The sequence below is a fragment of the Martes martes genome (genome assembly GCF_963455335.1).
Source record: "Martes martes genome assembly, chromosome: 7".
NCBI lineage: Eukaryota > Metazoa > Chordata > Mammalia > Carnivora > Mustelidae > Martes > Martes martes.
In genome coordinates this window covers 109,491,308-109,506,817 of record NC_137894.1, presented here as the reverse complement: position 1 = coordinate 109,506,817, position 15,510 = coordinate 109,491,308, and the positions used below count along the sequence as shown (strand labels likewise).

The window sequence follows — 15,510 nt, the reverse complement described above, 5'->3', positions numbered from 1 at the left end:
ACTAGAGAGGGAGCGAAAAGGCACCAGACATTGGAAATTTCTGCCCATTAGAAACATGTTCATTTCCTCACCTTTTTTAGGCCAACATTGGTCCCTGAGGAAAAGAGCTTAAGGCTGGCACGATGCTATTTCCCCACCCTGCAGGACACCAGGCCGGGGCAGGCAGAGATCAGGTTCCCTCCCGCACACCCCGCTGCCCCAGCCTCCCCTGTAAGCACCCTGCTGCCTTATGCGTCGCGAGCACAACTGATGCAGGAGGGAATGTGGCAGCAGCCACCACACAGCCCGCCTCCCTGAGGCATCCCTGGCCTCAGTCAGCAACCCTCCCACCCCCACCCCCCCACCACCGAGGCCCAGTGAGGAGCACACACAGGTTGGTTGGTGAGCAACGTTATTGCACCGTTGGCAAATAATGAAATGTATGTACATGAGCGACAACCACAGGGTCAGCAAGACAACCTACAAAAGTACCTGAACAGAGTCCATTACATTCTTCACGGGAGAGGAATCAACAACCGGAGAACACACACTCACAGACATGTGTACAAATGCACCACAGAATGGGAAACAATAAATTATGGGCCTTATTCCTGCCTGGATCCTAAGAAAAGGCACAACTAAAGAGCAAAGCCTCCCCAGGCCACTTCCACAGCTCCCCTGGGTGGGCTCCTCAGCCTGGCAGTGGTCAGCCCGACACTGGAGGCCGGAGCACGGCTTACTCCCCTGGGAAGAGGAGAGCTTAAATATTTGGCTTCTTACTAGACAAGAACTATATACAAGGGAAGTGGCCGCACGGGCCTGGGTGGGTAGCAGGGCTAGCTGGCCCTATGAAAGTCATCACGAGCCCCGGGAAGCACCGGGCCACTCCCAGCAGGTGAAGGCACTGGCTGAGCACACCAGCCCATTCTTTCAGGGGCTTGTGTGAGCCTGAGGAGCCCAGGCTTGTGGGCAAGCCCAGCAAGGTTCCTCCGCTTCCCTCCGCTGCACAGCTCCTCCCTCTCCCAGGACTCAGAGTCAGCCTATGGAGTTCAAGGCCTGGAATTTCTCCCGCAGGTTTCTCACTCTGCCCTGTTGGCCTGGGTCTGCTGGGTCCCTGGGACCCTCTTCCTTTTGCCAATACTCTGGACTCCTGGAAATTCCAGACTCCTGGAAATCCAGGCCCTGTCCCACTGCGGCTACTTGTGTGTGTGGTCCCTGCCCACTGCCCTCCTCCAGCCCTCCAACGGGGCAGGGCAGGGGCGCTTTCTCCATGACAATCACCCGCCGGTTGTTCTCCAGGGTGAGGTCCGCCGTGACATACAGGGCCTCCTCTCCAACCGGCCTGCTTTGGGGCAACCTCCCAGGAGGCTCAGGCTGGGTGGCCTCTGGGCCCCCCTGGCCCCTCCTGGCACCCACGCTGCAGCAGCGGCCCACTCTGCCTGCCAGAGGGGGCTCCACCATGTTCTCGGGCGCCGAGCGGCTGCGGTTGACAGGTGGGCCGCGGTGCCGGCTGCCCTCAGCCTGGAATGCCTCGTCGTGGGAGGCATACTTGGAGCAGAGCTCTCGGACATCAGGCCAGGTGAAGGTCTCAGTGTCAAAGGGGCTGAGGGGGCTTCGAGAGGAAGGCCGGGCCCCAGGCGAGGTGGTCCTCGGGCTGGCAATAGTGGGGCTGAAGGAGAAATGCTGAGGAGAGCCAGGCTTGGGCGGGCTGTGCTCCTGGGCCACCATCTGCTCATTGTTGAGGAGGGACAGCACCGGCTTTCTCTTACCTATGAAGAGAGAGTAAATGGACAGAGTGACCGGGCGGGGAGGGAGAGGGCAAGCGACGACTCTGCACTGCTTTCTGCTCATGCTCCAGGCAAGGCTGCTTACTGGGGTCTTGGTTGTGAGGGGAAAGAAATCATTCACCATCCACGGCCCCTTTATCCAAGGGCAATGGGTGGGGGGGGGGGGGGTGCCTGGGTGGCTCCATTGGTTAAGCATCTGCCTTTGGCTCAGGTCATGATCCCAGGGTCCTGGGAGCGAGTCCTGCACTGGGCTCCCTGCTCAGTGGGGAGCCTGCTTCTCCCACTGCCTCTGCTCTGCTTATACTCTGTCAGATAATCAAATCTTAAAAAAAAAAAAAAAAAAAAAGGCGGGGGGTGGGCAATGGGAATAATGAAAAAAAGCCAGTGAACAGAGTCAGGAGTCAAAGGAAAAGATGAGAGCCTCTACTATCCTGGAATCGAGGGCCCGTGGCCATATTTCCTCCCAAGGTCCCTGCTCCACAAGTAGGGCTCAGGAAGGGCCGTGAAGAGGCTCAACCAGGGCCACACGCTCGGCCTTGAGCGTTGGACTAACTGCCCGGGCTCACGCCACTTGTGTGTGGAGTCCAGTCCCCTCTTTGGTCATGGTTCTACAGGGGCCACCTTCCCCCAGGAGCCAACCTGTTCCTAAAAGGCTCTTCCACCCCAGACTTGCAGGAAGGACCCACTCCCCACCCGCGTAGTTGTACCTCTGCTGCCTGAGGGTGCTCCCACCTCCTCCTGCAGGCAAGGAATGGTGGGAGCTGCCTTTCCCCACTGGAGAGGAGGCCTGGCTGTCACAGACTTGCTCTTGATGCGGAGGCTGTACTGGCGGGCCAGCTGGTAGACCTTGTTCTTGACTCGCTCGCTCATGGGGCCATCCATCACGTGGGAGAGCTGTACAATGCGGGGGTGCAGCGGGGTCACCAGCTCCCCCTGGACGCTGCTGCTCAGCTCCTTCACCAGCTCCTTCAGCTCCCGGGCCAGGTGGGCCGGGCTGGGCTGCTCCGTGGGGGAGGCGCTCTCAGGGGAGGCGGTGGCTGACTCCTCAGTGATGGCCCCTAGCTCGTGCTCCTCCAGGATAAAGAGGGGCTCGTGCAGGTCAAAACCATTGGCCTGACCTTGGCCAGGCCCCTGAAGAGAGCTCTCCCTGGAAGATTCCATTCCCTCCCAGATCTTTACGATTTCTGAAGACGGCCGGAACTCAGCATCTGTGATAGGAGCTGATTCCCCAGCACTAGCCTGGCCAGGTCCCGGGAGGTCGCACAGAGCCCACGAAGGCGGCTGGGAGCCCACCTGCCTCTTATGCCCCGGCAGAGTCATGGGCTCTGGGTCTGGCCTGGGAAGGCTGTTGAATCTGGAAACAGAGTTTCTCACCAGCCCCTTGGGGATGTAGGAGAGGCTCTCCCGGCGCCGGACACTAAAGCCTGCATCACGGTGCTCTGCACTTTCATAGTAGCTCTTGATTTTGTCCAGCAACAGCCGGTCTCGGGTGGAGAGGGTCGACGCCTTCCTCTTGCACGAAGGCCTATCGGGCTCTGCTGGGCAGCCTGGGCTCGGGGGCTCCATCCCATTGACTGAAGGGCCACTGTCCGTGGCCACTCCCGCAGTGCTGTCCACCTCAGGGGGCAGGTGCAAGCTGAGGGCGTCCGTGGTGCTGCCGGGCCGGGCCAGGCCCTTCTCGCTGCCCTCGAGGCTGAGCACACTGCTGCTGCGGCTCGCCAGCCTTGGGCTCCCGAAGCCACTGGCCTTGCCGTCCTCCAGTGCCAGGCTGCTCCGCCGAGAGAAGCTGCTGGCGAAGCGCTCGGCAATGACGCTGGCCTGGTCCAGCACAGAGGGCGGCAGGAGGCTCTCGGTGTCCGGTGTGGGCCCCATGTCCTCCTCCTCCTCACTGCTCAGAGCCTTAAGGTCCTCGGTGCTCTCGGCCACCATGAAGCCCACCACGTCACCCGGGGGGTCCAGCCCCAGTAGCTCCTGGTGGGCACTAAGCTGTGTTTCCAGGACTTCTGGAGACTCCGTGTCTGAGGGCACCTCCTCAATGCTGGGAACTTCCATGGCGACAAATACTTCCTGCTCCAGCTCAGGCTCAGGGTCTGGTTCAACCTGGGACAACAGAGCTCCTATGAGCCAAAACCCTCCCTCATGAGACCCAGAGAAAGGGACAGCACGACCTGCTCAAAGCCCAGTGAGAGGGCATGCAGTTTAGGACCAAAGGCAATGAGAATGAGCACAACTCGAGAGTGGGAGAGGAATGTGCTGAGGTCTCTCAGTCATCATTCAGCTAACGGCCTTGGGTTGTTTTAAAAAAAAAAAAAAAAAAGGCAAGGAAAATTCTAGAACACGGATGGGATAGAGCAGTGGCACCTCTCAGTGACAGGCTGCCTGGGAGCTACAGGGACAAAGTGGGAGCACACGGCACAGGGTATCCCTACTGGAGAGGCAGCTTTCTAAAGCCCTAGAGGCACATGGAGGCTATTCTGTGTGTGTGAATGGCTATTCTGTGTTCAGACCCAACTACCCCGAGGGGCCAGGACATCCTGTGTGGATGAGGGTCCAGAGGGCAACAGGACCACACGCCAGAGTCCCGTCGGAGCGGGTGAAGACAGGGACTTGGCTCCTCCCAGCCGGCCTCTGGCCCCAGGCACAACGCTGCTGATGCCCAGCAGACAGGGAAGGAAGGAAGAAGCAAACTTCAGAACCTCCTCCTGACCACCCTGAAGGATCTGCACCGTGAAACCAGCCAATACAGGCAGCTTCCCAGAGGGGCCTTGAGGAAGAAGGGCAGACACTCCACATTCAGAGGAACCAGACCCAATCCCAACTGTTCTAGTCCAGAGTCTGCAAAGCAGGACCCATGGTCAAGGCCTGCACTTCCCAACACAGCAGCTGCTGGCCACAAACGGCTTCTGAGCACCTGAAATGTGGCTAGTCCAAACTGAGAACAGCTATAAGGGTAACACACACACCAGACCGCAAAAACATCATACACAATATAAAACGTCCTTAATAGCTTCTTCCGTTGCTTCCATTGCTTATTATATGAAATTACAGTTAACATTCAATAATTAAATAATCTGTTAACATGGCTGCTAGAAAACTGAGTTATACGTGTGGCTTGTTTCCTATTATCATAGGACACCACCACCCCAGACTCCAATCCAATGTCAGGTTCCTCAGACCTGCCCGGGTTGGTAGGCCTGCCCTGGGGTCAAGGCCTCCTACACTTTTTCTTGTAACTTTGGGAAAACAAAGGTTATGGGTTCCATCCACACACAGCATGTGGCAGGAAGTGAAATGTGAGCTTCTAAATCACAGACTGGTCTGAGTTCAGCTTTGCCCCTCAGAAGGGACCCAACACCAGGCATGTCACTCAACTTCTCTGAGCCTCTTTCTACCTGAGCTGCTGAGGGGAACAGAAGAAATAAAACATCGGACGTGGAGGAAGTGGCCAGTAGATGTCAGTACCCGGCAGGGGGCGGTGCTCAGGCGTGAGTCCACTGTCTGTCCAGCTGGCGGGAGCAGGGCCATACGCCCTATACAAGGAGGCCTGGCTGGAGGGACCTAAGATCTGATCACTTCTGCTAACAGGACCCTTGACAAGAGACTGCTTCTTGTCAAAAAGGGTCTTCTTTTTCTAATTCACAGAAAGGCTACCTACTCACCCCACCGTAGGCCCAGAGGCCAGACCGGCTTCCTAAAGGGGCTGAGAGTGTGGGGGGATCCCTGTCCCCATGGGCCCAAAAATCGAGCCCAGGACCAGCAAGCCCCACCTGCAGACCTGTGCTCTGGGCTCTCCTGCACGGGCCCTCCTGCCTGCCGGCCGCTCACCTCTGGCCGGGGAGAAGTGGACTCGAAGCTCATGCACTTCTCAGCACTTGTCGGAGACCGGCCGCTGGACCTTCTACAGCTCTGGGGGCCTTCGGACTCCCTACGCCCCTTCTCCTGAAGCAAACAGAGGGCCATCATCAGCTCCTGGGACAACTGGGAGCTCATCCCTTCTGCAGCCCCACAAGAGCAAACCTTCTGAGCCCCAAGGGGTCTGGGCCACACTGAGAGCCAGCCTGAGACCTGAGCCTGAACAGCCGGGTCTGGGGGATCCAGAACTCCCCACCAGGTGTGCAGCCTCCAAAAAGCCCAACCCGCTGGCTTCTCCCCTTCCCCGCCGCCCCCACCCCGTTAGTCATGCTCACTGGGTAGGACACTAGCTCACGCCCAGAACCAGAATAGCACATGCCAAGGGCTCACCAGGGCGTGACAGCAGGCAAGGGTTAGGTGCTGATGGCAGGAGTGAGGGAACAGGACAGAGGGGGTGGGAGGGCAGGGGAGAGAACTCCCGGATGGGCATGCACTGGCCAGGGAACATGCAAGGAGGAAGGGAGATCAAAGAGACACCTCACCATAGCGCCCCGGGAGAAAAGTAAAGCGTTGGCCCGATAGTGCCAGCAGTGGAGGGCGGCCAGCAGCGAGCTGGCAAAGTCGGCTACCTGCTCCGCCACTGCCAGGCTCTCCTCCTCCTCCTCCTCCTCCTCCTCTGAGCCTGGGGGCTCCAGCCCGGCCCCCTTCTCGCTGCCTTCATGCCCTGCCAGGTCCTCCAGAGACACCTGAAAGGCCCGCTGCTCCTCCTCCTCCTCCTCCTCCTCCTCCTCCTCCTCCTCCTCCACCACCACCTCCTCCTCTTCCTCCTCCTCCTCCTGCTCCCGGGCAGCCCCTTCAGCCTCCGGCTGCACACCCTGAGCACGAGGAGGCCGCCCAAAGTCCAGGAGAGCACCGGCACTGCCTGCATGCTGTTCAGAGCAGGAGACCCCCTCGTGACCGGCCTCCACGCAAGCCCCCTCCTCCCGCCAGCAGCTGGGGGTGCGGAGGCTTTACATGGGGAAAGCCACACCTTAAGACCCAAACCCTGGTCTCCACCAGAGCAGAGGGAGGACAGAGGTAGGCGTCCTCAAGGTGGGAGGCTGGGACCTGGGAAAGCTGGGTCAGACACTCAAGACCCAGAGAGGCCTGCCTACCCCAGAGAAAGAAAATGTAGAAGATCCAAGGTGGGCCAGCACCAGGGTCCCATTCCAGGAAAAGGGTACAGAAGGGTCCCCAGGGCAAGGGCCATGGCTTATCCATCTCTGGGACTCTTGTGACAGAGCCCAGCACACAGTAGTGGCCTGACAGGTATTTGTCCACTGCACGAAGACGAAGCTGAAGGGGCCAGGGCGCTGACCTGGCAGTCCCACCCCCCTCTGGCAGGCCAGTTCTCTTCGCCCACGGGCCTTACCTTCATTCCTGCTGCTCTGGCTGCACCCGCCACGGCCAGGTCCCAGCACACAGGCAAGGGGGTGGGGAGAACAGATCGGTAAGTAGGAGAAGGAGCCTCTTTACAGAGACCAGGAGCCCCCCAAGGAAGGCTGCCCTGGGGCTCCTATACCCAGAACCCACACCTGGTCTCCTGGGCTTTCAAAGGAATGACTGCCAGAGCAGAGGCCCTGGGGGAAGAGCAGCACAGGTCTGTCCCCCTCACGGACTGTCACCCAAGGACAGGGTACTAGAAGTATACAGGAAGGAGAGCTCAGTGCCCTCACCAGACAGCAAGGGGTGAGGCCCACCTCCAGGGAGGAAGAGAGGCAGGGACCCTTCCAAACTGTCCTCAATACCCAGAAGGTTACCCATGTCACCTCCCTGCCCTGACCCTAGAACCTGGCAGGAATGGCTGGCCATGTTCACACTCACCTTTCTCACTGAGTTGCCTGAGCAGATGTCTGGTTGGCTCTGAGAAGGAAAGTGAACGGACAGTCAGTGCAGGCCTGGAAACAGCTGTGTCTGGCCCTGGTCCCATGCTCACAGCCGCACCGCCACCAGCAGCTCAAAGTCCACTCCAGCCTGGGGCCCCCCCTCCCTCCTACCTTCCCCACAGGGAGGCAGGGCCCGGGCCACCTCCATCCAGCAACAGAGACCTGCGCCATGACTGCCGCCCCCCCAGGAACAGCCCCGCCCACAATCCCTGCATCAGTGCATCTCACCCAGGGCCCCAGGTTCTGGAGCTGCAGTCCCAAGCTGCCTCCTTCAGACCGACTCACCGCATCCTCGGAGATCTGAGCTCTACCTCAAGCCCCACCCTCCCTGCAACAAGCCCATGAGCACAACAGCTACACCCAAGGCCAAGCCCCCTTGCAGCAGCCCGGCTAGAAAGCAGAGGTCGCACCCGACTTCCTACGGCCATTAAGGCCTGGCTCCACGAAGCCTCGCTGCCTGTTGGGGAGTGTGGCCCGGAGGAACGAGGGCTGACCAGGCTCTGGGAACAAGATACAAAACACACCCATTAGGCTGATGGTGTCACCAATTTGTATCCCAGCCTTTCTGGAAACAGACCTGAGAGAGGCAGGTAGGAGAGGACATGTGTCCAGGGACCTCTCCACAGAGCCGTGACCTTACCCCACAAGGTTCTTGCCCAGCTGGTGTTAACTGGGAAGCCCACGGTACACTCGGAGGCAAAGGAAAATCTTACAGGGGAGCACACTGCACATTTCTTCTACCGAGACACGTGTATCTGCGCACACCATCTGTACAACCTAAGTACGCTGTGAATCCGAGAGCTTTTAAAGTGAGAAACACAAAATGCCCTACTCGTCCATCTTAAAACTTGTAATCAAGACTACTTAACAAGTGACAAGTAGCTAGGGCACCTGGGTGGCTCAGTCATTAAGCGTCTGCCTTTGGCTCGGGTCATCCTAGCGTCCTGGGATCGACCCCGCCTCAGGGTCCCTGCTCCTCGGGAAGCCTGCGTCTCCCTCTCCCGCTTCCCCTGCTTGTATTCCCTCTCTCACTGTCTCTCTCTCTCTCTGTCAAATAAATAAAATCTTTAAAAAAAAAAAGTGATAAGCAGGGACAGCAGCACCTTAATTATCTAGAGCATACCGCTCTGCCCATCTCAGCTCTCTGGGAAGAGGAGGCCCGGAGGCAGAGCAGGGGACTCCAAGCTGTCACTGCAGGGCTCACAAGGGGCCCTGTCTCCCTCTCAGCAACTTGCTGGCCTTTTTTTTTTTTTTAACTTTCTTTTAAAAAATAATCTCTAAACCCAACACAGCGCTTGAACTCATGACCCCAATATCAAGAGTCGCATGCTCCTCTGACTGAGCCAGGGAGGCACCCCTTGCTGGCCGGTCCTTACCCATACTTCTCACAAGTTCAATCGACTGCTTTCAAACAAGCAGGGAGAAGAACCGCTCCAGGCAAGGACACTGTGACAGACAAGAACCAACGCTGCCAGGTAAGAGGGGACAGCTTCCAGGTAAGGCGGGGGGACACCTGCCGTGTAAGGGGGATACCACACCTCGGGTGCGTGGCCGCCATGGCGACCCCCAGCCCCAAGCAGGGCACACGCCCAACAGATGCTGTCGCATTAGTGCCGGAAAAGGAGAAGTTCCACAGTGGTTGGCATCCTCTACCTTAAGAAGCTGCAGAGGATGAAGCACATTTTAGAGAGACGTTTGTTTCACAATGGTTAAGACTAAAGTACGAAAACAAGCAAGCGGAACCCGACTCCTTCACAGGCTAAAATCTCAGTTCAGCAGAAACTGAGCTCTGAAACAACTCACTGCCTGCGTGCCATGACAGCCACGGTGTGGACGCTGACGTCATGACAGGCGGCACCGCAGTTCCTACCACCACCAGCAGCTCTTCCATGTGCCAGAAGCTTCCAATGCAAAGCCACATGACAAGGTAGAGGGGAATGCTAGAAAGACAGGAAGAGCATCTCAGAAGAAAGGAAAATGAAGAGGGCCAGAAATCTATAAAGTAACACCCCCAGTCGGGGCCTTTTCACACATGGTGTCATAAAACATTTACGACCGTCACAAATCTGCCTAGGGTTCAAGATCCACGGGGGGTAATACCAAACAAAACAAAATTACAAAATCTTTCCAGAGACCACTTGGCTCTATCTTCCAATATATGACACAATCCCCAGAGTTGTTCAGGGGACCTATGGGTCACAGCCAAAGCCCAATGCACCCTGGAGATCCACGCCAGGACAGTGCTCCAGTCACTCCCGGATCTTCTCTCCAGGGGCTTCTGAGACACTTCTCACTCCAACTCCCACCTCATCTGTGTTCGCCAGGGGCCCAGTGGAAGCTACATCTGTCCCTGGGCCTCGGACTGAAGAGCAGAGTACAGACAGACAGACACAGAAAACACAAAGCCACTATTATCACCCCCAGAGCTAAGAATAAAAGCAAGGTTTTCTCTTCTTCAACAGACAATTCATTCCAATAAATCCAAGTACACCGTACCAAGCCCAGTCATGGAAGAAAACCCAGCAGAGGAAAATGGAACTCTTCCCTGAGACCCAAAGTAAATATTTCCTGTCTGGATTTGGTGCCACTTGACGTCTAACTCATTTTTCCCCACGTCCTGCATCTGCTCTGCTCCAGAACTGGGCTGGGGATCCCCCATGACATCTGAGCGTCGCTCCTGGCTGAGTCCCAGGTTCCTGAGTGACAAAGGAGCAAAGTTTTGGTCCCAGGAAAGCTAAGAGCGAGCACGGAGGCCTGAGTGAACAAGCATTCCCAGGGCCCTGGAAAAGGTGGGCTGCCCAGCCCTGGTGGGCAAGAGGGGCCTGAACAAAAGTGCCTGGTGGAGGGAGGGGAGGGGACAGGACGTGCCACGTGGGCCTGGTGACCCTCCCTCCTGCCCTTTCCCAGGATGCCCATGGAGGGGAGAGTCAGCCCCAAATGCTGCTGCAGACAGTCCCCCTCCTGGTCAAGAGTCCTGTGAGGAAGCCGCTCTGCCCACAGCGCCCTTCCCTTACCAGACTGCCGGCGCCCCTGTCGCGCATGGGTGGACACCTCATCCTGGGAAGACCAGGCCTTCTTCAGGCGCTCTGGGCTACAGCGGTACCGAGTGGGATCTGCACACGAGACGGACAATCAGCCTGGGCCTGGACTTGACCACACCTGACCACACCTTTGCTGCCTGCCCCAGCTCCAGGGGTCAGAAGCCTCCAGAGCTCCCCACTCTTACATCTTCCATTCGGAAATGGTAGGCAGTGGGAGTCCCACCTGCCAGCCAAGATTACGCCCCTGGTCTTGCAGTAGACCCCTAGCCCTTGACAGAAAGAGCTTCCCCATTCTCCCTGCCCCCTGGAACGGAAGTCTCAGGCAGAGCTTCCCACGGATCTAGAGATGTGCCCAAGTAAGGAGAAAGCAGGCAGAAAGGGTACACTTACAGTAGGAATCCATTTCCAAGATGGCTTCCTTGGCCTAGAAGGAAAGGAAACACACCCAGTTACTACGTTCTACATTCATGCCTCTCTTGGCCCACCGACTAGCTCTTGCTGCACTGGGACACCCCCCAGGGCTGTGCCGAAGCCCACGGCGCCCACTGCACTGACCCCCGGTGTCCAGTAAAGCCAACGTCCTCCAGGGATGAGGCACTGGTGGGACCCCAGAGCTGGCTGAGGAACACCCTTTCCCTGCACCCCATCAAGGGGTAGGTGGGGCACCCCAGGAACTCACCTTCTGCGGGATGGTGGTGTGGTGATTCTCCAGGATGAGCCTCTTGATGTGGTGAGTCCAGCTCCGTTTCTCCTCTGCTGTTTTGGCCTGAAAAGACCCAAGGGAGAGGGAACCAGGGTTACGACCACAAGCCTGAAGCCATCCGCCATGGGCCAAGCTTCCATCAGGGGGGCCGAGGCAGAAAGGTGGCCTGTGCTGGGACCTGTGAAGTTACCTGGACTCTTCCACAAAAACCCAAGAGATGCCCACAGGGATCCCCACCTTACAGAGGGAGACCAGGAGGCCCCACATCTACGCGAGCCAAGGTGGTGGGTGTGTCCCTAGCCCAAGCCCCCCTGACCCGGCCCTCACCTGGATGTTGTACTGTTGCTTGCTGTGCTTGTAGTGGGTGACAGTGAAGCACAGGGAGTCTCTGGTGCTTTCGATCAGCATCAGGGAGGAGCACTGGGGCAGAGGGAGAGCACAGTCAAGCACAGGAAGGGGCAGGGGCTGACCTGGGGTCCCAGCCCCTTGAGACCACAGAGGCAGGCAGGGAGAGTAATCTCAGAAGGATGGGGCTACATCCACTCCAACCCAGGGCCCATGCGGGGGTCAAGAAACGGAGCTTGCGGGTGCCTGACAGGCTCGGACATTACAACCCGAGACTCTTGATCTCAGGGGTGTAAGTCTGAACCTCATACTGGGTGGACAGATTACTTAAAATCTTTAAAAAAAAAAAAAAAAGGAAAGAATGGAGCCTAGCCCACTGCGAGGGGGTAAAGGGTAAGAGAGCCAAAGGACAGAGGCCGTGAGAGCAGCCTGGTTACCGGGATATGACCCTTGTAGACAAAGTGATCGCCGCGCTTCTTGGTGATGAGCAGCGCTTTGTCAAAGAGGAAGAAGGTCCTCTCGTTGCGCACGCGGTGTACGCGGAACGTGCCCTCCAGGACGAGCTCCCCATAGATGGTCAGGTCTGGCCCCTTCCAGTTGATGAGCAGCGACTGAATCTCCTACAGCAGAGAAGCCCCGACCCCCAGAGTCAGGCTGCTCATGACCCTCTGGGAGCAACACAGAGCCCCAGAAACTCCTACAGACACAGCCACCCGGCACACGCAGCCACAGGCGCCCCGCCCCCCCCCCCAAGCCCAGCGAGCCAGGAAGCCCACCCTCGGCATCCCCCAGCCTGCCGGTCCCTCTGGCGACCAGCCCCGGAGCACCTGGAGCCGGACCGCATGCTCGTGCCTCCTCTTCATGTCATTGATGTACCAGGCCACGCAGGTCATGGTGTCAATGGCATCCTCCACCACCTCGAAGCCATCCTCTTCTTCATCAAAATGTTTGGCAATTTCCTGCGCGGAAGACAGGCACGTAGGCAGCCCAGGCTCAGGCCTGCATCCCCCCGACCCCATGCACCCCCCCATCCACCCCCAAGGCATGAAGACCGCAGGGCTACCTGCAGCAGCAGGTGGTACTTGAGGATGCGCTGCACAGGCTTCAGCAAGTAGGAGCCCAGGGGCAGAGAGTGCTGGAGGAGCTCCTGCTGCTCCCGGAAGAACTTGGCCTGCTGCTTGTCCCGCATGCACTCGGTCAGCGCGGCCACTGAGCTGGGAGTGCAGGGGAAGCAGCCGTCACTACCTGGGAAGGCTTGCATGGGGATGTGGGGTGCTCCAGGCCCACAGAGTAACTCCGCCTCCCCTCTCCACCCCAATTACTCACTTGGGGTAGTTGTTGCAATACTGCGTGTAGATATCAAACTCTTGACTCTAAGAGGAGACCAAACAAAGACGGTGATTTCTGGGAGCCTCCCATTTGACTCTAAACCTGGGTATAGCAAAGACATGGCCCTGACTACCCCCATCCCCGTGAGCACACTCTGCCCCCATCCCTGAACACCTGCAGACCCATCCTGGGACCCATCTGTCTGGGCCATCCCATTCATCTAGCAGCTGCTGGCTCTAGGCCTTCCCATTTGAGGCAGGGCACCTTGCACTTCCCCTGGACAGAGGCCTCCAGGACTCACACACCCTCTTAAGCTGGGCACTGTTGTGCCTCAGAGCCCCCAGCAAGGCAGGACAAGAGGCAAGGACCCAGCAGCCCCTCTCACCCTTTCCACAAAGCAGCTGGCCACAGCCACAGGGTCACTGTTGCAGCTGTCCAGGTCTCGGAGTAGCTGGCTGGGGGACGGGAGAGTGCTCATCAGACCCCGGACGGCGCACAGCCTCCACTGCTTCCCACATGCCCCTCCCCGGCCTCCCAGTGCCCAGATACACAGCCAGCCCCCGGTGTCATGCCACAGAGTCGGGGCGTCCATCCTCAGAGTGAGCCCCGCCCAGGCCAACAACCACACAAAGTATCAGGCACTGCCGCAAAGATGGGGAGCAAAGGACCCCCACATGCTCAGCAAGCAAGAAAAAGACAGGGGACCCCAGTACCCACCTCGGGAGGGGAGACAGCTCCTCTGCAGGCAGAAGGAGTCAAACACACAAAGGCAGAGATTAAAGGGAGAATGGGAGAGAGGGGGGACTCCCAAAGTAACCAAAAGCTCCCAGTTCAAAAGGATGCAGGAAAGAGAGAGAAAGAGGGTGAGTCCTAGTACCCCCGGAACTTAGATGGGGCACTAGGGGAAACCCTAAACACACTGCTCCCCTGATGCCTCCCCTGTTGAACCACCACTGGCCAGGCCTAGTCACCCCACGCCTGCCCTCCCGGACTCTGCATCCAGGCCAGCAGGAAGCCCCTCTGGCCCCCATTAAAGGGCCCAGGGTAAGGTTCCTCCTGTCTACTGATGCTGTCCCCTCAGCCACTGCCCCTCCCAACCAAGGTCCCTTCCCTGGGGAATCTATGGGTCCAGGCAGCACACGCCAGAGCCTCGAGGAGGCACTGTGCCCTGAAGCAGCCCCTCACCGGGCCACGCTCAGCCTCCCCCATCACATTCTGTCTGGACTGTCATTCTCTTAACGGGTCAGATCACCCTCAGGGAGACCTGACTTTCCATGGGGTCAGCAGGAAGAGGAGGAAGAAATGAAGAGGTGTGCAAGCGGGGGTAAAGATGCGAGAGACAGAGGGGCCACAAAGGTACAGAGGGAAGAGCATCATCACATGCCAGAGGCCAGCAGTTCCCCGAGGGGGCACATGTCCCACACGCCCTCTCCCACAGGGAGCTAACTAACCCCCTATACAGGGATGGACCACCATTACCCACCCTAGTGATCAGGCCCCAGGCTCCCATGTCACAGCCCAGGAGACTACAAACATCCAGGGCTCCTCCTCGGGCCTCCAGGCCCACGTGGGCCTCACAGGCAGAACATGGTGTGTGTTAGGCCCATTCCATACCTGTTCAGTGCATAAATATTTTCTATGTTCCCAAAGAGGGCGCTGACTTGTTCTGGTTTCAGCAGCCCAGGTGTGTCGATGATCTTCAAGAGGTAGTCCTGTGTGGAGGGAGGCATCAGAACCCAGTCCATCCTGGCGCAGTCCTGTCCCCCCCCCCAGCCACACCTGTCCTCCATTGACAACAGTGTTCTGTCCTCCACTGACAACACTGGGACTTCACAGACACTGCCCACTGTACTGGGCTGGACAGCCCTCCCTCCAAAATCAATATCCATTCAGAACCTCAGAAGGTCACCTGATTTGGAAATAGGGTCTCTGCAGATATAATTAGTCAAGGATCTCAGGACAAGAGAATACTGGATTTAGGGTGGGCCCTCAATCCTATGACAGGTGTCCTTTTAAGAGGAAAGGACACAGATGACAGGGAGAAGGCGGCAATGGGAAGATGGAGGCAGAAGTCAGGACAGAACATCTACAGGCCAAGGAAATCCAAGTATTGGCAGCAACCACCTGGTAGAAGCCAGGAGAGAGGCATGGAATGCATTCTCCCCTCAGACCTTCCAGAAAGACCCAATCCTGCCAACATCTTGATTTCCAATTTCTGGCTTCCTAAACCAACACAGAAGAAACCTCTGCGTTTTAGCCCCGAGCTTGTGCTAATTTGTTACAGTGGAAACAAACACGCCTCTCTCACCAAGAACAGAGTGCTTCCTCAGCGGCAGCCACCCAGCCACCTGCCCGGGCCCCGCAGGGTGAAGCACAATGTCCTGGCCCCGCGAGGCGGGTGCATCTTCATCTCACAGAGGAACCCGAGGCTCAGGCCTCACACAAGTGCCTGAGACCCCACAGCCAGGAAACAGCAGCGCAGGGATCCGGACACAGATGGGCAACATCCGGGCCAGTTTCCTCCCTGGGTTCCGTGTCTGTGAGCACAG

At 58.0% G+C, this 15,510-nt stretch overlaps 1 protein-coding gene across 6 annotated transcripts in view; it reads right to left on the bottom strand.

Moving 5' to 3' along the window:
* Positions 1 to 374: 374 nt before the first annotated feature.
* Positions 375 to 15,510, bottom strand: part of PLEKHG3 (pleckstrin homology and RhoGEF domain containing G3) — a 41,560-nt gene continuing 26,424 nt past the window's right edge. For 2 of the 6 annotated variants that reach the window (XM_080808024.1, XM_080808020.1), the window contains 17 exons: positions 14,576 to 14,673; positions 13,347 to 13,416; positions 12,959 to 13,005; positions 12,696 to 12,846; positions 12,460 to 12,591; positions 12,070 to 12,252; positions 11,615 to 11,707; positions 11,264 to 11,350; positions 10,975 to 11,008; positions 10,558 to 10,656; positions 7,954 to 8,043; positions 7,482 to 7,520; positions 7,030 to 7,049; positions 6,161 to 6,547; positions 5,592 to 5,705; positions 2,474 to 3,866; positions 375 to 1,748 (listed from right to left, as the gene is read on the bottom strand). In XM_080808024.1, coding sequence (XP_080664150.1) covers positions 1,015 to 1,748; positions 2,474 to 3,866; positions 5,592 to 5,705; positions 6,161 to 6,547; positions 7,030 to 7,049; positions 7,482 to 7,520; positions 7,954 to 8,043; positions 10,558 to 10,656; positions 10,975 to 11,008; positions 11,264 to 11,350; positions 11,615 to 11,707; positions 12,070 to 12,252; positions 12,460 to 12,591; positions 12,696 to 12,846; positions 12,959 to 13,005; positions 13,347 to 13,416; positions 14,576 to 14,673 — 3,771 coding nt within the window. In that variant the 3' untranslated portion in view covers positions 375 to 1,014. The remainder of the gene's footprint in view (positions 1,749 to 2,473; positions 3,867 to 5,591; positions 5,706 to 6,160; positions 6,548 to 7,029; positions 7,050 to 7,481; positions 7,521 to 7,953; positions 8,044 to 10,557; positions 10,657 to 10,974; positions 11,009 to 11,263; positions 11,351 to 11,614; positions 11,708 to 12,069; positions 12,253 to 12,459; positions 12,592 to 12,695; positions 12,847 to 12,958; positions 13,006 to 13,346; positions 13,417 to 14,575; positions 14,674 to 15,510) is intronic. The other 4 variants (XM_080808021.1, XM_080808022.1, XM_080808023.1 and 1 more) reach the window with 4 other exon arrangements.